We start from the raw sequence: 26,370 nt of genomic DNA, 5'->3' as shown, positions 1-26,370 counted from the left end.
TGGGGGCACATACCCTAGGGGTTGTATCCCTGAGATACAGAAAGAAAACATTACAACTTGTATCTATATTTTTAGCTTATACTTAAAATATTTTACTTTTGTATATACGTATAACAAAGAATATTTGGGTACAGTAGCAAATGCATATAATGTAAACATAAATATACAAATATTAGCAGTATTGTACAACTTTTTTTCTGCTGGGGAATGTAATCCAAAACGTTTGGAGACATCAGGTTTTAAAGATGACTCACTTATTAACGGAAGACTGGAGGCAAGTTGTCAAGTAGTAATTAAAAAGCAGCCAGTTGAGTGGTTTCTCCAATGACTCAGAGCAAGCAAAAGTATTCCAACCAACTGAAAAAGTTGCAGCTGCCTTCAAAGGAGTTTTTGGCCCAATTTTGCCCAGGTAATTCAAAAGCAGCATTCTAAAATGGGGAGAAACAGGAAACTTAGTGATGAATTTGTTATCTCAAGACATCTCATTTAAGATTTTATTTTTTTATTTGAGATAGAGAGGGCAGGAGCAGAGGGGCAGAGGGAGAGGGAGAAACAGAATCCCCACTGAGCAGGGAGCCTGAGCAGGGACTCGATCCCAGGACCCTGAAATCATGACCTAAGCCAAAGGCAGACGCTTAACCTACTGAGCCACCCAAGCGCCCCAAGACATCTCATTTCTAACTACGGATTTTACATTAACTATGGAGAAGAAAAACATAAACCCATGTTTAAGGCCTTTATCTTGGAAAAGCATACAAGTATTTTCCATTCTTTCTTTACATTCATATAATTATTTATCTTGCAGTAGACTATATTGTGAATGGGACAAGGCATACAGTTATTACATGTATATCCTTCTATGAAGAGAAATATAAGAGAAATCCCCTGTAAGAGTGGGGTTTTTCCCCTCCCTCCCTTCCTTCCTTGCCTTGCTTTTCTTTCCTTGCCTTTCCTTTTCTTTCTTTCATTTTTAAAAATGATATTGGGGGTGGGCACCTGGGTGGCTCAGCCATTAAGCATCTGCCTTCAGCTCAGGTCATGATCCCAGGGTCCTGGGATAGAGCCCCGCGTCGGGCTCCCTGCTGGGCGGGAAGCCTCCTCCCCCCCCCCCCCCCCCCCCCCCCCCCCCCGCTTGCGTTCGTGCTCTCGCTAACTCTCTCTGTCAAATAAATAAATAAAATCTTTTAAAAAAAATGATATTGGGGGTTTATTAAAAATATGCAAATCCTTGGGCCCCAGCTGCTAGGTGAATGTTTTAGTATTTGAGGAGTGTTTCAGGCAAACTTTCCTATAATAGGCCACAGAGTAAATATTTTGGGCTTTGCTGGCCATATAATATCTGTTGTAACTACCCAACTCTATGATTGTAGTGCAAAAGTAGCTATTGATAATACATAAATGAATGGGGATGGCTGTATTCCAACAGAACATTATATACGGATGAGATTTAAACTTCATGTAACATGATACAAGCTATTCTTCTTTTGATTTTTTCCAACCATTTAATTTTAATTTTTTTAAAGATTTATTTGAGAGAGAGCACGAGAAAGAGAGAGCACACAAGCCGGGGGACAGGCAGAGGCAGAGGGAGAAGCAGATTCCCCACTGTGCAGGGAGTCCTTCACAGGGCTCGATCCTAGGACCCTGGGACCATGACCTGAGCCTAAGGCAGATGTCTAAACTACTGAGCCACCTAGATGCCTCATTTATTTTTTTTACAAACTTTATTTACATAGGGAGAGAGAGAGAGAGAGTGCATGTGAGCCAGAGGGAGAGGGAGAGAGAATCTTAAGCAGGCTCCATTCCCAGTGCCGAGCTGACATGGGGCTCGATCTCACAACCCTGAGATCATGACCTGAGCTGAAATCAGGAGTTGGATGCTTAACTGACTGAGCCACCCAGGCCCCTATTTTTTAACCATTTAAAAATATAAGACCCATTCTTACCTCTTGGACAAAAACAGACAGATTGCCAGACTTGGCCTGCAGGCTGTGTTTTGGCATGAAGGAGTGGTTTTCAGGCAGGGTTGAACATTGGAATCACCTGGGGAGCTTTCAAAATTATTACAGACATCTGGGTTTAAGTTTGGAGATTGTGAGTCATCGGTCTAAGTGGGCATCCTGGTTGCCTCTGAGCCCTTGCTCCCTAAAGTAAGTCTCTAAAGGGCTCCCTAGCATAGAGTTAGACTTCCTGAGTTGTGGCAGAGCTCCTTGCCCTCGAAGCCACTTGTTTTCTCTTCCTACTCTTTCCTGTTTTTTGTCCTTCATTATCACACATTTTCCCCTTTCTTTGGTTCTATCAATTTTCCTGATTTTAATCTAGTTCTATTTTGGTAAGAGGGACAAGAATGGGGTTTAATCTAATACTAATATCAGAAATCTAAGTTTAACATTACCAACTAAGAGAAAGATGAGAGTTTAAATTCAGTTAGTCATTATATTTTCCATTCTTTATTTCTCCAATTGCCTAGGTTCTGAAATAGGCGAAATGGGTAGAAATTCTGTCTCCTTCTCTTTCCCAGCCCAAGTGGCTTGCAGAGTGAATGTGATGAGGTTTTAGATCAAAAATGGAAATTGTGTTTCTGCAAATGACTCTTAATAATGACTGTACTGGGATACAGGACTGTGGTTCACTAAGTCATTTAAAGAATGGTATTTGCTCTCCTGTAAAGCATTCATTCTAGAATCCTAGATTTGGTTGTCCTATTCTTTGGCTGGAAGTCAGAGAGTGCCAGGAAGTTGGTATAAGGGGCAAATTGGAAGGGTTGGAAGGGAAGCTCTCAGGAGTAGGAAAGGACCATAGTATCCACGCCAAGAGTGTGGGGGGGTACTTCTTGACTATTATTCAGGAGAAAAATAATATCAAGATGTTACTCCAAAAGAGGATGTTTCATTTCAACAGAGAAAGGACTCCGTTTTTTTTCACCAAAAGAGAGAGACAGAAAAAGAATCCATGAGTTAAGAGACTTAAGAGTTATATCAACCCCAATGTATGGACCTTATCTGGTTCCTGACTCAAACACATTGTAAAACCAACCAACCAACCAACCATCAACTGGGGAAATGTGACGCTGACAAAATATCTGATGAATTTTAGGAATTATTGTTAGTTTTGTTCAGGTGTGATAATGGTACTGTGTGTATATGTGTGTGTGTTTTAAAGAGCGACTACCTTTAGAGATACCTACTAAAATATTTATAAATGATATCTGAGATTTATTTAAGATAATCAGAGTTGGGGAGGAATGGAGGGTGATACTGATAAACAAGATTATCCATGAGTTGATAATTACTGAAGCTGTGTGAAGAGGGTTGATTATTATTGAAGCCAGGTGGTTAGTGGTTAGTATATGTGGGGGATCATTATACTCTTCTCTTTTATATATACTTAGAATTTTCTATACATTCTTTAAAGCTTGTTTACCAACTCATTGGGAGACTGAAACCTGACTGGGTCTAGCATGGTGTGGATTCCTTGGCTAGACTCAGTTCTGGCTTAAATCCCCTACTTGGTCCAAGCATCACAGGCTTGGGGATTACCCCAGTCTACAGGGGACCTGGACATTAGGATCTTCGACAGATTATGCTTTTGTCTGTTGCATTTCCAAAAGAAAAAAAAATGTGTCAAGCTATAAAACACATCCCCAAGTTTAGGTAAGCCCACTTGGGAACAAGTCACAGTGCTAGGCAACTAGAAAGGGTGCTTCCTTCAAACAATTTACAAGACATTATTATTCAACCAGCTGCAAAGGCTAATGGTCAAGTTCTGCCTTCAGGCACTGAGGCTTCAAAGCGACATGAATAGGCATTTCCCAGGAGCTTCTGAATAGAGAATCTGGGCCTGTTTATGTAAGGTCTGGCCTTTAGAAAGTCAAGACTTTTTATGATTAGGGGAAAAAAGTTCAGCGGGCACCCTGTCCTCTACAGTTCACATTATAGGGCAAAGGAAAGAGAAATACATTGAGTACAATTCAGAGATTCTGCCTGGGTTTTCTGCACTGATTCGGATTTCTTCCTTTAGTAGGTCAAGTCAGACCTTCCATGCTAATGTAAGAAATGTATTCTTCTCTTTTTAGTTTTATGTTTATCAGAATCTAAAAAGCTGTGGTTAAAGACTACTTTTCAGAATCTATCATTTGTAAAGCCTGTTCATTTTCAAGTAAATATTCTCCTAAGATGTTCTGAAAATTGAAACGGCAGATAATTACAAAGTTAAGAAAAAATACCATTTTCTACCTCATGTGTTTGCTGATTTTATTTTTTTATTTTTATTTTTTAAAGATTTTATTTATTTATTTTGACATAGAGAGCGAGAGACAGCGAGAGAGGGAACACAAGCAAGGGGAATGAGAGAAGGAGAAGCAGGCTTTTCACGGAGCAGGGAGCCCGATGTGGGGCTTGATCCCAGGACCCTGGAATCATGACCTGAGCCGAAGGCAGATGCTTAAAGACTGAGCCACCCAGCACCCTGTTTGCTGATTTTAAAAAGTCAGCTTTGGAACAAGCATTTAGGGAATCTAAGCATATGAAATTCCAGATAATTAAAATTTTATATTTTATTAAGTTCATAATCACTGGAACATAAAAAATATACACGATTATTAGTAGAAATGAATAAATATGGCGTAGATGTTCCAACTAAGCCCCAGTGTAACTGCAAGAAGCACAAATTATAATAATATTCATATGCTTAAAAGAGCAGCTGGAGTAAGGGTTAACAATAAAAGGGCAGAGTTTCTAGGAGGGCATTCCAGGGTAGGCCCAACTGCCCAGCAACAAAACAAAACAAACAAAAACACCACCACCTGGAGAAAAAAAATTTTTGAAAGCCTCTTCAGCCGGAGAGAGCAAGAAGTGATTATTTCTATGCCTGGAGTGATGAAAGTCAGCCTCCGAGGTCAGCTTCCAGCGTGGTGCCGGAGGACACACTTACAGGGACAGCTGGAAGTCCATCAGGGAAGCTGAAGGTCAACATGGCAGCTCCCAAGTGATGGAAATCAACTTCAACAAGCCTTCAGCTCCCACAACCCTGAGGATCCCAAGGAGATACTTGTATCCTTTTCACCACAGAGCCATAGTTGCCAAGGCAAATAGTAACATTTGCCTGGATGAATTTCTTCCTTCATTCAACCACATGTGGTAAAATCAGATAAAAATAATCCAACATTCATTTTTAAAATGTCTTTGTAGTTTATAGTCTCCTGAAAGAAGCCGTCAGTAAGGCCACTTCTCTCTCAGACATCTTAGAAAGGAAAAAAACCTTACCCTCCCATGGAAACCCCTGCTGCCAGGAAAGGAGCAGAAGGGTACAGACGGTGCACGTGGTGAATAACTGTCTCCAGGTCTTCCGTGTTAGCACAACAGTAAGTCCTTGGTGTCTGTAAGCAGAGACAGGTAAAGTGCAAAATTTTAAATTATGAGGTTCATGATTTGCATAATGCAGAAATGTAAAAAGAGCAAGAAGACAAATATGAGAAAATAAACCTTTGTATATACAATGAGTAAAATAAGCTATCATATTCATATCTTGCAGTATATGCCATTTCAAGTCAACACTCTCTGAGTTGGCACTAACCAAAAGACTTTGGTCATGCAAGGAAGGCTTGACAACACAGGGCAAGACCAACACAAATACCTTAAACGAAATAGAATACACAGTACCATATTCAAATGTGTCTCCAACCCAACAAGGACAGAGTCAATTTAGGAAGAAAAAGTGAAGAATTACACTTTTTTATTGTGTTTTTTTAATGTTTGTTTGTTTATTTATTTATTTATTTATTTATTTATTTATTTATGAGAGAGAGAGAGAGAGAGAGAGAGAGGCAGAGGCAGAGGGAGAAGCAGGCTCCCTGCCTAGCAGGGAGCCCGATGTGGGACTCGATCCCAGGACCCTGGGATCATGACCTGAGCCGAAGGCAGATGCTTAACCATCTGAGCTACCCAGGCGCCCCTACACTTTTTTTTTAAATAGTTTTTTTTTAAAACAAAAAAAAAATTATGCCTGACGAAGCCGAAGTAATTATTTAAAAAAAATAAGCAAGCAAGCAAACAAAAGAGACTTTACAATACACAAAATTTTTAAGTTGTGGCTGGTTTCTAACTGGGGAACTGTTTTCCTTATCCTGAGTGCTGTCCACCAAGGAGGGAGTGTGGTTTTTTGGCACTGCTTTCCCTCTAGATAAGGCAATTTCCAGTTGCATTTACTAATTACATATGTTCTTTTACAATAATATATCCATACAGCCCCAGCTGCACTACACTGCAACACTTAATATTTTAAAATATGTAAAGCTGATTATGCCTCAATACATAATGCATTAAAACAAATGGTTTTCATGTGAACTTCATCAATAAGAGCTCTGTTTCTAGCAGGAAAGCTTCACAAATGCTTTGTTTGAGCTGCGGGAGGAGAGGGCAATCCTCTCTGTAGAATAAATGTGAGAGTGTATACATGAATATGTGTGAGTGTGCATTTGTGAGATAAAATAACCAGAAACTGAATAACATGGAGAGGAATCTGGTTAACACTGCTCTAATAAAAAGAGTGACCTGGACCATCTTGACCTCACTATTCCAATAAACCATGATCTCAATAGTAAGGCCATGTTCACCCACCATTCAGTCGCTAATGCGAAGCCTGAGACAACCACAGTTTTTAACGATCCTTCCAATTAAACTCAAGCCTAAAACACTACCCACTGCCAATATCATCTTTTTGAAGTCTGCAAATATGAAACTCTCCAAAAGACAAATGTTAACCTGATAAGATTTACAGTGGCTAAGTTATTAAATAATTAAGTTTGTGTCTACAAAACCCTGAGGAAGATCCCATTATTATATCTATTTTATATAGGAAACTGAATTTAGAGAAGTTAAAAGACTCCTGGCACACCTTACCAGCTAATATGAGACTAATCTGAGATACTTTTAAAAAAATCCTTTGTGATGGGGTGCCTGGGTGGCTCAGTCGGTTAAGCGGCTGCCTTCAGCTCAGGTCATTATCCCAGGGCCCTGGAATCGAGCCCCGCATTGGGCTCCCTGCTCAGCGGAGAGCCTGCTTCTCCCTCTCCCTCTGTCTGCCGCTCTGCCTACTTGTGCTCTCTCTCTATCTCTGTTAAATAAATCAATAAAAATCTTTAAAAAAATAAAAATAAATAAAAATAAAATAAGACTCCCCAAAACCCCCTCTTTAAAAAAAAATCCTTTGTGCTTAAATGCATTTGAAGGGCACAAATTCAATGTAAAATCTAAATGGAATAATATCTAGTACCATGCTCATTCATAGTGACTGCACAATTTGTCACAAGAATTCAGGTGAAGAAATCCTTACATGGTATTTTTATTACATGTGAGTCTATTCACACTGCATGGCTTTAACATTTCTGAATTATTTGTGACAGTCACCACATGTACTCTCGTCACGCAGGCTTGAAGTGAATGCATGCACACACATGGGTACACACAAATATACACACAGAAGTCAGGGTATGAGAAAAATGGCCTGTGGAAAATGATTAAGATCAGGGAATCTTAGTGCCAGGAAGGACCTGGTTCCTTATTTACACATGATGAAACTGAAGTCAGCAAGGTAGAGTAATTTGCCAAAGTCACAAAGTAGCAGAGGCTGGATCACCCGTTTGTAGTAAGTAAATGACTTCTTGTAAAGTACTGGGATACCATGAGGGATTTAGTTAATAAGTCAGCATCTGGTACCCTCAGATACAGGAACTGATTTTTTCTGTAAATGTTTTTCTCCGGATGGGTTACATTAATATCAAATCTGACAATACTGGCATGGATCAAAGTTACCAGAACTCTGAAATTCAGCCAATCTAGAGCCTTTCCGGCATGATCCTGCCTCCTGCTAGCTACCCCCTTAGCTTCTGTGATGCCGCTACCCCTTTCTCCTCCTGTTGCTGGCTTTCCACTTCCTGCCTGCTTCCTGTCATTCTCCCCACAACCCCAGTGTGAATACTCATTCCCAAAAGTCTTGTCTTAGGCCTGCCTCTGCTTCTCTGGTCAATACTTGATTCCTGAGGGTCTTACCTACCTTCCTGGCTTCATCAAACCACCGCTAGGCAACCACCAAACCAACTCTCCACCCTCTCACCTGATCTAGAGCTCTAGATCCAAACTTCCAAGTTCTAGCAGGCAGCTTCACTACTGTGTTCTGTCACTACTTCAAACTTAAAATGCCCCAAAGTAAACTCTTCTCTTTATGAACACTATAATGCTCCTCCTAACTTCCCATTTTTTAAGAAAATGACACCTATATTTTCCTAGTTAAAACTGTGGGTGACATTGCCTTCTCCCTTTCCCTTAATCTCATAGCCAATGAAGTGCCAAGTCCTGTAGCTTCTTCCTCAGTGTCTTTTGTGGGAAACACCGGAAATCCCTTCTTTCCACTCTAGTAAAGGCCTGGTATGTTAGATTCTCCTGGAAGAGCCCCTGAAACAGACAGGATGCAAGTGCAAGCGGTTCATTTGGAAGGTGAGACCAGGAAGCACCAGTTGGGGAATGGTAAACTGAGTCAGGGAGGGTAGGAAGTCAATAAAGACTATGGGACCAAGGCAGTTTGTGGCTATGGGTGACAGGGGACCCAATCCTCTTGAGGCACTTTGGGACACCATGTGAGTATGGCTCAAAATTATCCCAAATGAGTGGCGAGACAGCTGGGTTCCACCAGTCCCCTTCAGCCATTGGTTGAAGGCTGCTCCTGCAGGATGTTTACTCACTGGCACTCCTGGTTGGCCCTGAGCACAGGTCCAGCAGGCTCCCGTGGCTAGAGAGGCCCCTGTCAAAGAGATGTGAGCGTTTGCAGGTGAAAGCCATTAGGTAGGCGTGCATTGGAATGGTAAGTACCCCAAGGGTAAAGATGTGACAAGTCTATGGCACCAACTGTCTCTGCTACCAGGCCTTTTCATCTCTCACTTAGACAGCTGTAGTAATGACTTAACTAGTTAACTCCCAGCCTTTGCTCATAACCACCCCTACTCGTATCTCCCGCTCACTGGCTGATTAATCTTCCTAAAGAACATTTCTAGCTCTAATCATGACAGTATTTTTGCTTAAAACTCTTCATTAGCTTCCCACTGCTGACTGAATTAAGGACACATTCTTCTGCCAAGTGTTCAAGGCCCTCCACAGTATGTCAAGCAACCTTTCCAGCTCTGGATTTTATCATTTCTTCATAGGTACAGAGTCATGTCAATGAGACACCACTATTGTCTTGTGTGCTGGCCTCATAATATCCTTGCTACCTGTGTGGACACTTCATCTGCCAAGTGTCCTTCACCATCAACTCTGCCTGTTGAAATCATGCCTTGCATAAATATCAGGTAAACAGCCAAGACCAGGCTCCTGGTCTTCATGACACCACAACCTCTCCCAATTCTACCCCGAACTGTCCCAGCAAGTCTGCTCCTGGCCCACATTATCTAGTACCTGTCTATCTACTACGATCCTACCTCTATCTCTGACAGTCAGTAAATACTTGTTGAATTGAACTGAAATACCCAGGACTGAAAAATAAGAAGTCCTGATTAATAACTTCTGATATACAAAACTATGTGGTTATATCACATGACCTCTTGCTACTTAATGGTTCCAACAGGAAATATCATATGCCTTCTTTCTTCACAGGACTTGAGATCACTAAAGAAGGGCTTCATCCAGGATACACAGCAAAGACACTAATGGGGGCCATACACTGAATTCGTAGGCCTGGCAGAAATTTTCTCTAGGTCTAAAAATATAACTAGCAGCTTTTTAGACAAAACATTAGTTAATTCTCAGTTGCTAGGGCTACTAATGCAACCAGCAACTAATCCTATTGCAGTAATTCCTGTCTTTTTCCATGCTTCCGGAACAGAAGTAGAGTAAGCCATATCTAATGAGAAAAGGGATTAAGGGAGACCTTGCAGCATTCAGCTCCATGGTAAAAACTCTTTTACAGTGAGACGAGGATGGGAAAGGTATTCTGGAAAAATGAAGAAAATCTAAAGGACAGATAATCTTCCAGCAGGTGTTTGGGCATAAATATTTTATAAGTTAGAATAATTTGAAAATAATTACAAACCAAGATTGTTCAAATTGTTCAACTGCAGCTATGATCTGAGAGAAACAATAGTAATTTGTTTAATGGCTTTTAGAGGTTCGTTCAAAAAAATCACTGAAGAGAATAATGAAGTAAAATTAATTCTTAATTATTCACACATAACAGATGGGAAAAGAGTAAAGCATATATTTTATATTCATCTGTGGACTACATATAATCTATCCTTCCTAATCCACTTCCAAAAAGTAGACAAACTGAGTTCTCCCTAACCTGAAAGAGAATTTTCCTGTCCTGGTTTAGAAGTCATTTGTTTTAAAATGTAAATTTCATTTAAAAAGTGTTTTTTTTTTTTTCAGTCTAGAAGCAAATTAAAATGCATCCTGTTTTTTTTGTTTTTGTTTTTTGTTTTAAAGATTTTATGTTTATTTATTTGATGGAGAGAGACACAGCGAGAGAGGGAACACAAGCAGGGGGAGCGGCAGGCAGAGGGAGAAGCAGACTCCCTGCTGAGCAGGGAGCCAATGCGGTGCTCGATCCCAGGACCCTGGGACCATAACCTGAGCCGAAGGCAGACACTTAACGACTGAGCCACCCAGGCACCCCAAAATGCACCCTGTTAATCAGGTAGCCTGACTCTCCCTAGCTATTCTGGAAGGAGATGAATTTGCTAATCTGCAGTATAAGCCATAATCTAGGACCCTTCTCTGAATGCTGGAGTGGTCTCACACCCAGTGCTGAACTGGGCCTGCTAGGATTTTCGCTTTCCATTCAGCAATATGAAAACTGAAAAAGATACTTCCATGTCTTTTTATAAAATCATTTCAATTCCAGCTGGCTGATGAACTTACAAGTGTAGGTGGTGTGCTACACGAGGGGCAAGTCTTTCGCTAACACCACAAGGGTCTCTGGCTCCATGAGGGTAGTTTGATAGTAATTTTTGCTACAAGTAAAATAATAATAATAATTTCAATTTCACTTTTATTTTATTGTAATGTCTGATAATCATCAGGAGCTTAGAATATTTCATTTTACAGCCTTCCTCTCTCAAGTATTTAAAGATCTGTACTGAAATATTGGATAAGATGCTGCTCAAAGGAACTCTGTGATTCTTGTGTGCACCTAGGCGCCCAGAAGAAGCAATCCTTTCATGAGTACGAATCTTGCTTCTCGGCTGATCTCTGCAGCATGTTTTTGTTGTAGCTGCTGTTTTGTTTTCATTTCACCCACCCCCGGTCTAGTACCTAGTGATCTGCCCAACTTGTTAGAAAAACTGATCTTATTTTTAGAAGATGAGGTCGTTAAATAGGAAGTCAGAGAAAACAAAAGGAGGCACACATAAATCAAACTGGCACTTTAGTGAATAATCATTTTATCTAGGCACTGATAGACAGGTAAAATGACCAAATGTCTCAAAGTGCCCGGGACTTTGATCGTTTCTTAAAATAACCAGCCACAAAACAAAGGGCCCCAAGAAATATCCTGGCCACCTCTGAGGCCAAGTGGCCTAGGTGACCCATTCCCACTCACTTCTACGTGGCTACATGCATATGCACTCATGCTCCACAGTGACACCACGGTTTTGTTAGCAGCTTAGAGCAGACCAGCCAGGTAGACAAGAGTTATCCTTGGTGCAAACGCCTGAGAAGCAAGTCTCCTGCCCCGCCCTGGTGGGGTTTGGGGCCAGAGGTGGCTCACCACGGCCAGGGTTCAAAGGGAGGCAGCTACCTCACAGCAGTCTTCAGCCCTGCCTATACTTTAGACTCACTGGGGAGTGTTGAGACAAATCACAGACACTTGGACTCCACCCCAGACCAAATGAATCAGGATCTTGGGGTTGGGGGGCTGGGGGAATGAGGTCCAGGGATCAGTATTTTTAAAGCTTCCCAGAGGATTCTAATGTGCAGCCAGGGCTGAGAACCAACTGCCTGGAGAGTAGAAGAATACAGAAACAGGGTGAGAGCAGAAGAATAAAGAAATAGGGTGAGAGCAGAAGAATAAAGAAATAGGGTGAGAGCGGAGCCAAGAGAGGAGAAGGCTGCAGTGACAAGAATGATAAAAGGATCTAGAGTGACTTGGGAAGAGGGAAATCTAGTGCTATGGGAATTCCTTGCAGCACACAGGGAAGTCCTGCCAAATACTGCATACCTTATAGGATCACCTGGCCCCTATTAAGCATTCAATAAATGGTAGCTAGCTATTAAATTATTATTCCTAGAAATTCTTCAATTATTTAAACATTCTTCCTTATTTGAAAATTGTTTAACTATAGAGAATTGTACAATCTTTTGTGTACCCACCACTTACAAGCGTCAATATTACTGAACTGGACCTAGCAATGTTAGGGAAAAAAACTCTAGAGGATTCAATACATTCATACCCCAATCTGGCTGAGATCAAGCCTTCCTGGGTTGTTCTGATTGGGGTAGAGGAAGGAAGGAGAGGTAATTTTTGGAGCATTTAGGAAAGAGCAGACCTGGATGGGGTGCAATGGTGTTTAGTAGGGAGGTGTCGGGTATGGGAAAGAGAGTGTCTGAAGGTGTGGGTCTGACAAATGAACTGTCCTGACTGGCCCTGCCCTCTATATTCCTCCTCTTAGACCATAAGGAAGGTCCTTAATCCCTTCTGAATGCCTACTTCAGAAAATGGAACTCAGGAGGGGAGAGAGCACTACATCTCTCCCATCCCATTAGCTTCCAAAGCTAAGGTGGAAAAGCTCAGTAGGAAACAAGAGCCGATTTCTCTAGATCCGCGTCCTTAGGGAACCATTCATTATCTGATGATGAAGTAGGAACCCTCTTGTTGAAAACCCCTTTGATCTCTAACCCCGGATTTTCAGCCTGACTTGACTTAAAGCCAGTGCTGAAAGGTAAAGACATTCCAACAAACAGCCTGAGTTCCTGCCCTGAGACCACTAATCAGTTTTATGACCTCAGGCATGTCACCCCACTTGTCCAGAGGTGTCCTCATCTAAAAAATGAGCTTTTCAGGATTAGAGGATCCTAAGTGCCAGGCCGGGATGAGATAAGCGCTGGTGTCAGAATGTAATAAGTACGCTGCTTCTCTCACCGAGAGAATATTGCTATAGGACACTCTCCGTCTCCTATAGCTAACAGCCCCAGGGAGGGCAATGTGCCGGCTTCTCACTTCCTATTGAACAAGGCTTTTGGCTTTTCCACAATACTGCAATGTGTAATTGGAAATGAGGACAATATGGTAGTGGAAAATTCCTTTCTTATTCTCCTCTGCAGGAGTCATAGTAATCCCTATGAATTGTAAGTATATCACCAACGTACTTCAGCAAAACTTTTCCTTTTGCATTTCTTCCACTCCTAGGAGAACTGCTCACTCTAAATTCCATTTCACCTTTGCTAGTTCTTTTAGGTTAATTTCAGTTAGAGAATGTGCCTTCCTGTTTGATCTTTGCTGATTCATCTTTTGTTCTTTTTTATGCCCACAGGAAGGTCTTACTTACTCTGGGTCTGAGCTACATTAAATCCTTTCTGGAACAAGGTGAGGTATAAATAAAATAAGAGTTCCTCTAGTCTGAAACAGTAATTGTTCACAGCTCTAAGGGCAGAAAGAAGAGGATTATCAAGGGAACTAAATATCAAAGATAGCTCTCATAATCAATATTGGCATCTCATTTTTGTGATCTATTAGGGTACAAGAAGTATATATTAAATTATATTTAATTTACTCCCTTAAATTTCCTTTTTAAAGCAGTTGTTTTCAAGCATATAATTGTAATTACATTTTGGTCATTTTACATCTTTATTCTTTTTAAAATTAGATTACGTTAGCCTTTGTGATACAGATAATTGCTGGAGGTACTAGTTCATCAGGATCCAACCCAGTGCTCTGTATAAGACTCTGGAGACCAAGCTACTCTTACCCTCTCATTTAGAACTCTAAATTCTTTAATGTAAAATAGAAGTTTTATAAAATAAAAATTTAAAAATGTTTATCTGTATACTATCCCTTTGTAAGAACTCGAGGTGTTCTTGGAGATTTTTCAAAAAACCAATTAATGTGATGGGTAAAAGTTACTGGGTTTGTTGCATTCTTTCAAAGTTAACTTCCAATTAACTTCCATTTAACTATGCTAAGGGTAGAAGGTTTTTCAAGCTTCTTGCTCTTTTCTCTCCTCCTTCCTTGTGTTGTGTTTTAAGATTCTATCCATAGACTTCCCCCTTTTGCTGTTCAAGCCGTCCCTGAGCAATCTCAACCACTCCTGAGCTCCAGATTTCACTTTGCACCAACAATCTGTTTCTTTCTGTAGTTTGTACATCTCTCCTGAGGCCCAGTCTACGATACCCAACTGTTTATTAGAAATTTCCACCTGGATGATCTCAAAGCACCCGAAATCTCTAAAACTGAAATTTTTTTTCACCAAAAAAATCTTCAAAATCCGGCCCAACCCCTCTAGAAAAATCTCTGTCACTTCCTGAACAAGAGGGAGTATAACATAATGGTCAAGACCATAAGCACACAGTCAGACTACATGGGTTTGAATCCTGGGTCTGAATTTCCTGGCTAGGGTGTGTTCTTTTTTTTTTTTTTTTTTTTATTCTTTTATTTTGTGGCTAGGGCATGTTCTTAACCTACTTGTGCCTCACTTTCTTCAGCTGGTAAATGGGGGTGATGATGGCTATGCTTAACTAAATCATTGCATTGTTACTGTTGTTGAACATTAAATACAAAAAGACATAACTGATGTATCCTAAGGACTCAGTAAACATTCAATAAAATCATCATCATTATTATCCCTTCACCAGCAAGGACATGCTCTTACATATCTCGCTCTTTATGCTGAGAAAGCCTCTCTATTCCCTCTTTTGCTTCAATACCACAGCCTTCAAGATCCAACTGAAACTCACCTCCGCTATGATTTTCTTGCACCTCCCCCAAGCAGTTCGTTATGCCCTCTCTTTAGGCTCAAGAATCTTTATACATCCTCTTACAATTACATTTAGCACACTGTATTGCATATATTTTCAAATATCCAAACTCTGTCCTACAACTTAGTGAAAGCTCCTCAAGGTTAAGGTTGCATCTAGTATCGTGTACACTCCTCACCATATTGTCTTGTCTAGTGTCTAATTTAATAGGCATACAAAACAGCTTTGCTGAATGAACAAATCTTTGTCCCTCACTTTATGAAACCTAATGGACTTTACTTTGCAACACATTATTTTCTTGAGAGCCTCAGACCATGCCCTTCCCATTTTTGTATCCTGGAAGCACCTAGAAGGAGACACAGCAGACAAGAGCTGCTGAGAAATGATTTCGTGGGTCTAGGGTCACAGTGACAAATTCAAATCTTCCCCTTTAAGAGTACCTGCCATTGGGCGCCTGGGTGGCTCAGTCGTTAAGCCGTCTGCCTTTGGCTCAGGTCATGATCCCAGGGTCCTGGGATCGAGTCCCACATCAGGCTCCCTGCTCAGCAGGAGACCTGCTTCTCCCTCTCCCACTCCCCCTGCTTGTGTTCCTGCTCTCGCTGTGTCTCTCTCTGTCAAATAAATAAATAAATTCTTAAAAAAAAAAAAAAAGAGTACCTGCCATTTGTCTACAAGATTTCTAAAGGGCTGGACTAAATAAGGAAATGTGAACCTTCACATCAAACTATTTATTGTGAAGTGCTTGAGAAAGAACATAAACATTTTATAACTTTAGTTTTTGAAATCATATTGATCTTGATTCCCTCCAGGACCCAAGTCCCTGTAAAGCAAAGTGCAAGAGCCCTTTTCCCCCTAAGTAAAGTACTGACATTAGCAACATGATTACACATTTTTATTTCCAGCATGACTTAATTATTTGTAGTCTTAATATCATTCTCTATCAATGACTCAAAAAAAAAAGTTTCTTTCAATTCTGGTAGAATTGTCTTTGACCTGTTGGAGTGGTAAGGGATTAACAGTTGAAAATCTTCAAAAAAGTTTCAGTCAATATGAGTTCTCACTCCAACTCACAGGTTTAACATCAGATAGAATGATGATTTTCTAAGAGGTGGGAGAACCTCTAGCAAAAACTTAATGGTTTAGAGCAAAAAAAACCTGAGTAAATAAAATGATTTAAATAATATTTCCTCTATGTAAACTTTGGCTGGCAAATAGGCATATAACATACAGTCAATCCATTTCATGACAAAAGTAAATTTCCTAAGTGAAAAAAAAGTATCACCATATTGGTTGATTTGTTTTGTGTCAGGTAATTTTTAAAGAAAATGTGTTTTATATTAAAAATAATGTAGATTAATATCTACTGATGTTAAAATACAGTAAGTATAAAAGTTATAAAATAGAACTTTAGCTTCTATAAAAATAGAAATACATTACATATATTTTACTTATGATGGACAATTTGGATATACATAGGCTAAGGGAATTCCCCTTGTTGTATAATTACGAGTCTTATAAATTTCCTTTTCTTGTTGCTTATCTGTATTTTTCCACAGTGAACTTTATTGTACACAGTTATTTTAAATAAAGAAGGATGTGCTTTTCATTATAAAACTAGAAATCATTCTTTTAAAAATTAAGCTGTTGTCATTAATTTAAATTTACTTACCAAGAGATTCTCCCCTGCTACTCCTCTGTTGTTAAAAACCACACATCTAAAAACCAGGAAAGTAATGTTTGTTATTTTTACACACGATTCTTGCTCACAATATAATACATATTAAAATCATCCTAGTGGCACTGTTTTAGGGTATTAAAAGATTTTTTAAAAATCTATTCCACAGACATGAGAATGTGTGACAACTTCACCTAAATGCATTAAAATATATTTCCACTTCTCTAACTTCAATATGTGAGTTCAAATCAGAAAACTGTATATTGAAGTGATGTTAAATTTTCCTATGAAAAGCAGAATTTTTACAACTTCTTCCTATGCATATGTGTAGGCCTCCAATAAATGCTATTAAAACAATTCTAAATATAAGTCAAATTTATTTATTTATTTATTTAGTTTTTATTTATTTAAATAATCTCTACATCCAACATGGGACTCGAACTCAGGACCCCAAGCTCAAGAGTCACACGCTCCCCTCACTGAGCCAGCCAGATGCCCCAGTACAAGCCAAATTTAAAAGTTTTTGCCTCAAACTAAAAAAAAAAAAAAGTCCTCTACCTATCCTATTTGTTTTTTTTTTTTTAACTTTTTTATTTATTTATTCATGAGAGACAGAGAGAGAGAGAGAGAGGGGCAGAGGGAGAAGCAGGCTCCCAAGGAGCAGGGAGCCTGATGCAGGACTCGATCCCAGGACCCCAGGATCATGACCCGAGCCAAAGGCAAGACGCTCAACCATCTGAGCCACCCAGGCACCCTCTACCTATCCTCTTTGTAACATTAAGTATCTATTCCTATTCTAAGAAATAGCTATTATTCCCTCAAGACTTGACAGACACAGAGACTGGAATTTTACCTGAGGTGAAAACATTACCACAGGCAGAGCTGCAAGGAACCTGGCATCTGAGCTGGTAGGAAGGGCCCCCACTATGCTACTGCTTGGTGTTCAGTTGACCTCGGGGAATAAAGACAAATTGTGTTCCCTATAATCTTGTTTGTCTCTCCTGGATCATGGTCATATGCAAAGGGCTTAGAGCAGTGTCGGGTCATGGTAAATACAGGAAAGTTAGCTATTAATAGCAATGGTAATTGTAGTGACATGGTAGCTTCAAGAAGTCATTCTGCATTTAAATTATTTAATTCTCATTTAACTTTCAGTCAGCCAGAACCTCAGATGTATTTTTTGCCATCCTCAAACCAAATCCTGACTCGTGTCTACAGGATTCTCTTTGATTGAGTGAATCTATATTAACATTGATTAAAATTCATTTTGTTTTTGTCTGTATACTTATCCAATCAATCAAGGCCACTTAAGGTTCTAATTCCCTTCTTTCAGGGTGTTGCTGATCACTGTGGGTTCTGACTGCCTCACACAACATTCACAACTAACTCTTATGGTAGGGGGAGGGGTCAGATTTCAATGTGGTATTCAGGATATGTTTCTACAAAGGAATTCTTTCTTTCTTTCTTTCTTTTTTAAAGATTTTATTTATTTTTTGACAGAGAGGGACAGGGAGAGAGGGAACACAAGCAGGGGGAGTGGGAGAGGGAGAAGCAGGCTTCCACCAAGCAGGGAGCCTGATGCAGGCCTTCATCCCAGGACCCTGGGATCATGACCTGAGCCGAAGGCAGACGCTTAACGACTGAGCCACCCAGGCGTCCCAGGAATTCTTTCTTTCATCTGAAAGTTCATATAAAGAATTTTATTAGGCCCAAATGAAAAAAAAGGAAATGTTTAAAATATCAGGAATCAAGGGCGTCTGAGGAGGAAATGTACTGACCTCTCCACAGCCTTTGTTCCTAACAATTTTCAGTCAGTAGCCGTCATCACTGCATATACTCCTCGCCTTGGAAATTGGGCAGAGAGATAAGGAAGACTGGAGAAAAGGAGCTACAGAGGAAGGCAGAATGATGGCTGCCATTCTGTCTCTCTCTCCCACTCCAGCTGGTGACAAGTAACCTGCTTTTTCTTTCATCTAACCCCTTTTCTGCCCTGACAGTCATCAGGGAACACTACATATAAAGCTAAAAGAGCTGGTTGTACAAAAACTACTATTACTAAGACATTTGATAAGCCTCTGTTAACTTTGTAATATCTCTCTCCAAATAATTTTTACAATTTCTCCCAAATTTTTTGATCTGTGATTTTGTTTTATTATTTATTTATTTATTTATTCATTCATTCATTCATTTATTTTAAAGATTTTATTTATTTATTTATTTATTTTAAAGATTTTATTTATTTATTTGAGAGAGCGAGAATGAGAGAGAGAGAGCACATGAGCGGGGGGAGGGTCAGAGGGAGAAGCAGACTCCCTGCTGAGCAGGGAGCCTGATGCAGGACTCGATCCCGGGACTCCAGGATCATGACCTGAGCCGAAGGCAGTCGCTTAACCAACTGAGCCACCCAGGCGCCCAAGATTTTATTTATTTATTTGACAGAGAGAGACACAGCGAGAGAGGGGACACAAGCAGGGGGAGTGGCAGAGGGAGAAGCAGGCTTCTTCCCACCAAGCAGGGAGCACGATGTGGGGCTCGATCCCAGGACCCCGGGATCATGACCTGAGCCGAAGGCAGACGCTTAACAACTGAGCCACCCAGGCGCCCCTGTGATTTTGTTTTTAATTATCTTAAGCCTTATCACATAATTTACAAATTTGTGCTGCTGATATACCTCCTCACTTTAACCCTTCTAAGGAGTTGGCAAAAGCACCATGACCAATCGTACAGATAAGGTAATTCCACAGTTATGTTTTTGAATAGCTGTTTAGAAGACAATCCTGAATTATAACTTGGTCTGACTTACTAAAAAAATTCACAAGCCAAGTCGGCTGCTATATTGTCACACTGAATCTTAAAAGCATCTGACATTACAGATTATCTATGAAATGTGACAAGTGTTAAATATCCTTTTTTTGATATTATACATAAACCACACTAAAATGCCTTTCATTAAGCAAAAGGCAACATTTAAATGCAGGGGATTTTAATTAAGTCGTCATAGTTAAGACCAAAAAGATAAAGTGGACATTGCCAACTGAACTTCAGCCCTTGCCTTTAACAGGCTAACGAACACAACTTGAAACATAGCTGAGTCTTGCTGTTCTATGAGACGGTGAAGGGATTTCCTTAGTATTTAAACACATTATTATAACCAGTTACATAAATCTAAATATAAAACCAATCTCCTATAAGTTAGGAGATGGCATTTACCATCTCTGTGAAAAGCTGAACATTACTAATCAACTCCAATCATATTTTTAGAAGGGGAAAACATGACAGCACTTGCTGAACCAGAATTACTATCAAAGTTCAAAAAGCTGATCCTATTCATTTAATCACGAGCCCATCTTATTTAAATCAGGACTGTCCAAAAGAAATATTCTATCATCCATTCATGATCTGGATTCTGGTATATGAGATCAATTTAAAGATGGTACACATACAAAAATCATAAGACATTTTTGTTTTGTAATAAGTAAGGCAATGGCCAACTATTACTCCTTATTAGCTTTTTAAAAAAAGATTTTATTTATTTATTTGACAGAGAGAGAGAGACAGTGAGAGAGGGAACACAAGCAGGGGGAGTGGGAGAGGGAGAAGCAGGCTTCTCTCGCTGAGCAGGGAGCCCGAGGGAGAAGCAGGCTTCCCGCCAAGCAAGGAGCTGGATGCGAGGCTCAATCCCAGGACCCTGGAATCAGGACCTGAGCCAAAGGCAGACACTTAATCAACTGAGCCACCCAGGCACCCCTCCTTAGTAGCTTTTTTGAGATAAGCTATCAAGTCTGCTCTTTTCCTTGTCTCCTTAATGCCAGCAAAGATCATTTTTTTTTGTTTTGTTTTGTCCCAGGGATGTACTTCTTGGGATTCTCCAAGAATGTTGTTCTTATTGGCATCCATGTAAGAAAATCTAGGGGCCTGATGCCCAAATAAACCATGCAGATTTGGCCCAGTCTTGTGCTTGCCCCCCTCTTCCATGGTATGACACTGGGCACATTTCTGAACAAAAGACTTACCTTTCTCAATATCACCCATTTTTTTTTCATTTTTAAAAAGATTTATTTATTTATTTGAGAGAGAGAGAGAGAGAGAGAGCACGCATGAGCACGGGGTGGGGCAGAGGGAGAAGGAGAAGGAGAGGGAAAGAATCCTAAGCAGACTCCCTGCTGAGTGCAGAGCCTAATGTGGGGCTTGATCTCAAGACCCTGGGATCATGGCCTGAGCTGAAATCATGAGTCGAACACTTAACCAACTGAGCCACCAGGCGCCCCTACATCATCCATTTTTTAAATTACTCTTTTGTCATGCACAAAACAAAGGTGTCCACTCACAAGGTCTATGTCCCACTCTCTAAACTCTCCCAAATAATTTTAAAAGTTACAAATATGAGGAAAATTATTCTGCAAAAGTTATTTTTCCTATGTATTTTAGCTATGTTTTTTAAAAGGTTTTATTTATTTATTTGAGAGAGAGAATAAGAGAGAGAGCGAGCATGAGGGGGGGAGGGTCAGAGGGAGAAGCAGACTCCCTGCTGAGCAGGGAGCATGATGTGGGACTCAGGATCATGACCTGAGCCGAAGGCAGTTGCTTAACCCACTGAGCCACCCAAGCGCCCCATATTTTAGCTATTTAAATGTTCTTCTCAAAACAGGGAAATATAATTAAAGAAATACCAAATAAAGAATAAATCTGGTATTAAGAACTCTCTGTGACAACAGAACATGTTAACCAGGAAAGCAGGTAAGTCTTTTTTAAGGAAGGTTTAATAAAGGGTATAGAGCTACTGTAGCACAGGATTTCTCAACCTTTAGCACTGCGGACATTTTGGACTAAATAACAGGAGTGGCTGTCTATAGCCTCCTTGATTGAAAACCTCTGTTACAGTGAGATGGACCAGATAGCCTTGAATCTGCTTAAGCCTCGTGATCTGCCAGAATAAAAGAATTTTATCAGATGACCTTAAATATTTTCTAGTTCTAAGATTCCACAAGTCTTTGAACCTAAGAACAGAAATAATAATCAGAGGGTGGAGTAAGAAGAATATTCATACATTACTATGCTGATTTCAATAATAATAACAACAACAGATAACCTTGATTATTGTTTGCTATGTGCCAGATCATATTCTAGGCATTTTACATAAATATTAATATTGGAATAACTCATTCATTCAAAAATTTGTTAAACAGACAACTGAACTGAAGATTGAGTTAAAGCTTGTAGGAGAAAAATGAAATATAAATATAAGGTTCTTGGCCTCAAAGAGAGTATAATCTAATTAGGTTGAAAAGAAATGCATCATGTTTTTGGTTGAGTGACTACAATAAATGTAATATAATAAGGCAGTGTACAATTTAATGTCCAATGAATGGTGTAGATAATAAAGCCTTGTGAGGTCAGGTTGGGCAAAACTGATTAGGAAAGAATTCATGGCAAAACCCAGATAGGTATTATGCTGAGACTTGGTAAATGGTAAAGATTTCAGAAGAAGGAAAGTGTGGGATATAATATGGGTTGGAAGGAGAAATGTAAACAAAGATGTAAAGTAGGAATGTATAAAATTTTCTAAAGGATGAAATAATAGATCATTTTAGCAGAAACATGGCTACACAGAGTATAATGATAGAAAATAAGGATGGAAAAAACAGGTTAGGACCAAAATAGGCATAGGGTTCTGAATGCCAGGTTAAGAAAAGATGACAAGGAGTTATACTTCCAGAAATGTCAGAGTAGATCCTGTTAGGCCAATCCTTCCAAAGAATAGTATCTATAAAGTCTTGATAAATTTTAAAGGCAATGGAGAATGACCAAAGCAGGTAGAAACTAAATGAGAGTTGACACTTGGAAGAAAAAAATGGCACTGGGGGAGCTTCTCCTCTTTTTATAGCTTTTTGCCTGAGGGGAGGCACCAGTTGGTATTATTCAATGATGGATAAATGTCAGATAGAAATGCTATTTCATGGGCTTGAGAAACCAGAAAACAGAGTTTGGTACAATTATAGCAGCTAGAAAATAAAGGAAATTTTCAGAAAAGAGACACAGATGGAGTCCTAAATTCTGGGTAAAAACTGAGCCCACAGTTCTGGCTAAACTTTCATCTATACAGATATGAGGCTCCAAGCAGTCAAATTAAGGATAAAAAACTGAAGAGATTTCAGCTGTTGTCTACCACAGAGGAGACAAGAGTTTGAAGTTTGAGTTTAGGCAAATTATCTGTCTGATAAGACAAACAAACAAAAATCAATTTTCTTTGGAAAAATATAACAGAATCTAAAGTCTCTACGGTGGATCATTCAAAATGTCTAGAGTATAATCCAAAATTACTCGATCACAAAGAAACAGGAATACATGCCAATACTCAAAAGATAAGATAGTCAATGTAACTGACCCTGAGATGTCCACATGTTAGAATTAGTAGATAAGGATTTAAAGTAGCTATTATAACTATGCTAAAGGACATAAAGGAAAATAAGCTTGTAATGAATTTAAAAAATAGGAAATCTCAACAGAGGAATAAACCCTCTAAAAATGGAAATTCTAGGTCAGAAAAATACAATATATGAATAAAAAATTCAACTGACTTGCAAATTACAGTTCCAATATAAAGATGAAAGAGAAATAAGGATCGAAAAAAATTGAATAGAACCTCAGTGTTTTCGTGGTACATTATCAAAAGATCTAACACACATGTATGTAATTGCGGTCCCAGAGGAGAAGAAAGAATGGAGCAGGAAAATATTTGAATAAATAATAGCAAAATTTTTTCCAAGTTTGATAAAAAGACAAAAAACTCAGAGTCTCAAAAAGAGAAAGAGAAGTGGTAGAATAAAGGAACAACAACAATAACAACAACAACAAAACCAGAAGGCAAACACAAAAATGGTAAACCTATATCCACCATATCAACAGTTACATTAAATGTAAATGGGTTAAAAATCTAATTAAAATAAAATTGTCAGACTGGATAAAAAAGCAAGACCCAACGATGTGCTATCTATAAGCAATACACTTTAAATATAAAGACACAGATACTTTGAAAGTTAAAGTACAAAAAAAATCATGTAAACAGTAAGTATAAGAAGGCTAGAGTGGCTACAGTAATATCAGATAGACATCACAACCAGAGATAAAGAAAGACATTTTATAATGGTAAAAGAGTTAAATCATAGGAAGACTAAAACCACAAATATATATAAGACTAATAACAGAGCTTCCAAATACATGAAGCACAAATTCACAGAATTAATGGAGAAATAGAAAATCCACAATCATAGTTGATTTCAACATCCTTCTATCAATAAAACAAAGTTAGTAAAGATATAAACAGTCTGATTAACACTATAACTATCCTACCCTAATTTACATTTATACAACACTACATCCAATAGCATAATACATATTCTTTTTAAAAAATTATAATACTTGAACATTTCCAAACTCACTAATGTCATAAAGATATTAAAACAGATTAATATAACTCATGTACCTTTTTCTAGAATGTAAAGCATCAGAAATCAAACACAATAATTAACAAGACTATATTATTGACTGTATTACACACACCACTCCTGATTATCACATAGTAATGGAGAACAGTGAAACTTAATTCATAATTCAAGAACCTCATTCTCTTGTTTCAACTCTTTCCCTACAAAATCTATTCCCTGAGTGTGAAACATAACTTGTGTGCCTGGCATGTCTTGAATTTCTCTGATGAAAGAGTCCTATGATGCTACAGGTCTACATTATTCTGACAGACAATAATCAGGAGCTAGTTTTCCCAAGCCAAGAGTCTGAGACACTGAGTAAAGAAGAGTTCTGAAGGATGATCAACATTTCAAAGAACCTAAAAAAAAAAAAAAAATCATACATTTATCTGTAACAAGGTTGTACAGTTGAATCTTAACCTTGTCACACATTAACTGTCTAACTTTGGTGAAATTATGAACACTGTAGTTTTGTTTTTGGTTGGTAAAATGGGGATAATAATATATCTCTTGGAATTAGGTACATATTAAATAAGACAACCTAAGTATAGCACCTGGTATGGGGCCTATCATGTGGCAAGTACTACACAAAGCTAAATTTAATTATAGTAAACCAAAATGGCAATTCTGGTTATCTCTTGCTGATCATAAGTTCTGAATGGCCCTATGAATTAAAAAAAAAATCAACAAATTAATATTTATGCAATTCATTTTTTTTTAGGCATAATATTTTAAAACCAGTAGCCACAGAGGAAAAAAGAGTTAAAGTATCTCTCATGTGAAGAAGCTGAAAACCTTATAAAACTAGTGCTAAGTTCTCTTTCAGGAATCTCCTTATAACATTTTATTAGAATCTTTTTTTTTTCCCATTTAGCTCTCCCATTTTCCCTAACATATGAATATATGTCGCTTTCTGATGTTCTCAGATTTTATCTAACTCATTGAATTCTAGCTGGGTCTCTTTGGTATTTCTGTAGATCTGTCAACTAAAGAACCAGTTGAACTAGCTTACAGAAAACCCCACTTAATAAAAAGTATTCTACACTGGGGCGCCTGGGTGGCTCAGTCATTAAGTGTCTGCCTTCAGCTCAGGTCATGATCCCAGGGTCTTGGGATTGAGCCCAGCGTCAGGATCCCTGCTCAGCGGGAAGCCTGCTTCTCCCTCTCCCACTCCCCTTGCTTGTGTTCCTTCTCTCACTGTGTCTCTCTCTGTGAAATAAATAAATAAAATCTTAAAAAAAAAAGTATTCCACATTAATAGTATGAACTAATAGGAATTATTCCAGTGTCACAGATTACTGCTGGCAAGTTTATGAGCTAAAACTGAGTCAGAAACATGTATGTGTTCTAGGATATAGGTTCCAGTGGCCCTCCACCTTAGCAAGGCATTGCCTTCTCCCTGTACCACTCATTGGCTAGCCAGGCACTCTGCTCTCTCTGGGCCCTCCTGGGATGGTTTCTTGCCTGGTAATAGGGACTAGGCAGTAAGTACGTCCTTTCTATCTGACCAGACCAAAAGAGTGTGACTCTTCCCTACGCCAAAGACATGATTTGCTCCTTTAAGATTCACAGCTAGTACTTTTTTTTTTAAAGGATTTTCATGTGTTTTTTTTTTTTAAAGATTTATTTATTTATTTTGAGAGACTGAGAATGAGAGAGAGAGAGAGAGAGAGAGCACATGAGAAGGGGGAGGGTCAGAGGGAGAAGCAGACTCCCCGCCAAGCAGGGAGCCCGATGCGGGACTGGATCCCGGGACTCCAGGATCATGACCTGAGCCGAAGGCAGTCGCTTAACCGACTGAGCCACCCAGGCGCCCTACAGCTAGTACTTTTTAAAATGTTCATTGGAGGAATGCGTGGGTGGCTCAGTCGTTAAGCGTCTGCCTTTGGCTCAGGTCATGATCCCGGAGTCCTCGGATCGAGCCCCGCATCGGGCTCTCTGCTCCGCGGGAAGCCTGCTTCTCCCTCTCCCACTCCCCCTACTTGTGTTCCCTCTCTCGTTTTGTCTCTCTTTGTCAAATAAATAAATAAATAATCTTAAAAAAAATAAAAATAAAATAAAATGTTCATTGGAGGACAACTTTCTTCATATATATACATATATATATATATATATATACCTAATCCTTGCAGTCCTATGAGGTATAGTGATCTTTACAGAGGAGAAAACAGAGGTACAGAGTGACTGAATAATTTGTCTGTGGATACACAGAAATGTATAACAGAGTTGGGACTTGAATCCAAGCAGACCTGAC

The 26,370-nt window shown here is 39.2% G+C and overlaps 1 protein-coding gene, 1 long non-coding RNA gene, 1 other non-coding gene and 1 pseudogene across 6 annotated transcripts in view; 2 read left to right on the top strand and 2 right to left on the bottom strand.

Moving 5' to 3' along the window:
• Positions 1-26,370, bottom strand: part of ABHD3 (abhydrolase domain containing 3, phospholipase) — a 48,110-nt gene that overhangs the window by 13,425 nt on the left and 8,315 nt on the right. For 3 of the 4 annotated variants that reach the window (XM_073898423.1, XM_073898424.1, XM_025886639.2), the window contains exons 4-6: positions 16,627-16,672; positions 5,265-5,377; positions 255-428 (exon numbers count right to left, since the gene is read on the bottom strand). In XM_073898423.1, the coding sequence (XP_073754524.1) occupies positions 255-428; positions 5,265-5,377; positions 16,627-16,672 (333 nt within the window). The remainder of the gene's footprint in view (positions 1-254; positions 429-5,264; positions 5,378-16,626; positions 16,673-26,370) is intronic. The other variant, XM_073898425.1, reaches the window with a different exon arrangement.
• Positions 8,995-13,955, top strand: LOC141373689 (uncharacterized). The gene is made up of 3 exons (XR_012379938.1): positions 8,995-9,340; positions 13,517-13,569; positions 13,850-13,955. It is a non-coding gene; the product is annotated as an uncharacterized lncRNA (long non-coding RNA).
• LOC112835375 (small nucleolar RNA SNORA62/SNORA6 family) lies at positions 10,855-11,007 on the top strand. Its single transcript, XR_003211192.1, has one exon. It is a non-coding gene; the product is annotated as a small nucleolar RNA SNORA62/SNORA6 family (small nucleolar RNA).
• Positions 20,195-24,521, bottom strand: LOC141373751 (cytochrome c pseudogene; annotated as a pseudogene).

This window comes from Callorhinus ursinus, unplaced genomic scaffold, assembly GCF_003265705.2.
Source record: "Callorhinus ursinus isolate GAN/ISIS: 27379988/994484 unplaced genomic scaffold, GSC_fseal_2.0 scaffold11, whole genome shotgun sequence".
NCBI lineage: Eukaryota > Metazoa > Chordata > Mammalia > Carnivora > Otariidae > Callorhinus > Callorhinus ursinus.
The sequence above is the reverse complement of the archived record's forward strand: the minus strand, read 5'-3'. Positions and strand labels throughout refer to the sequence as shown.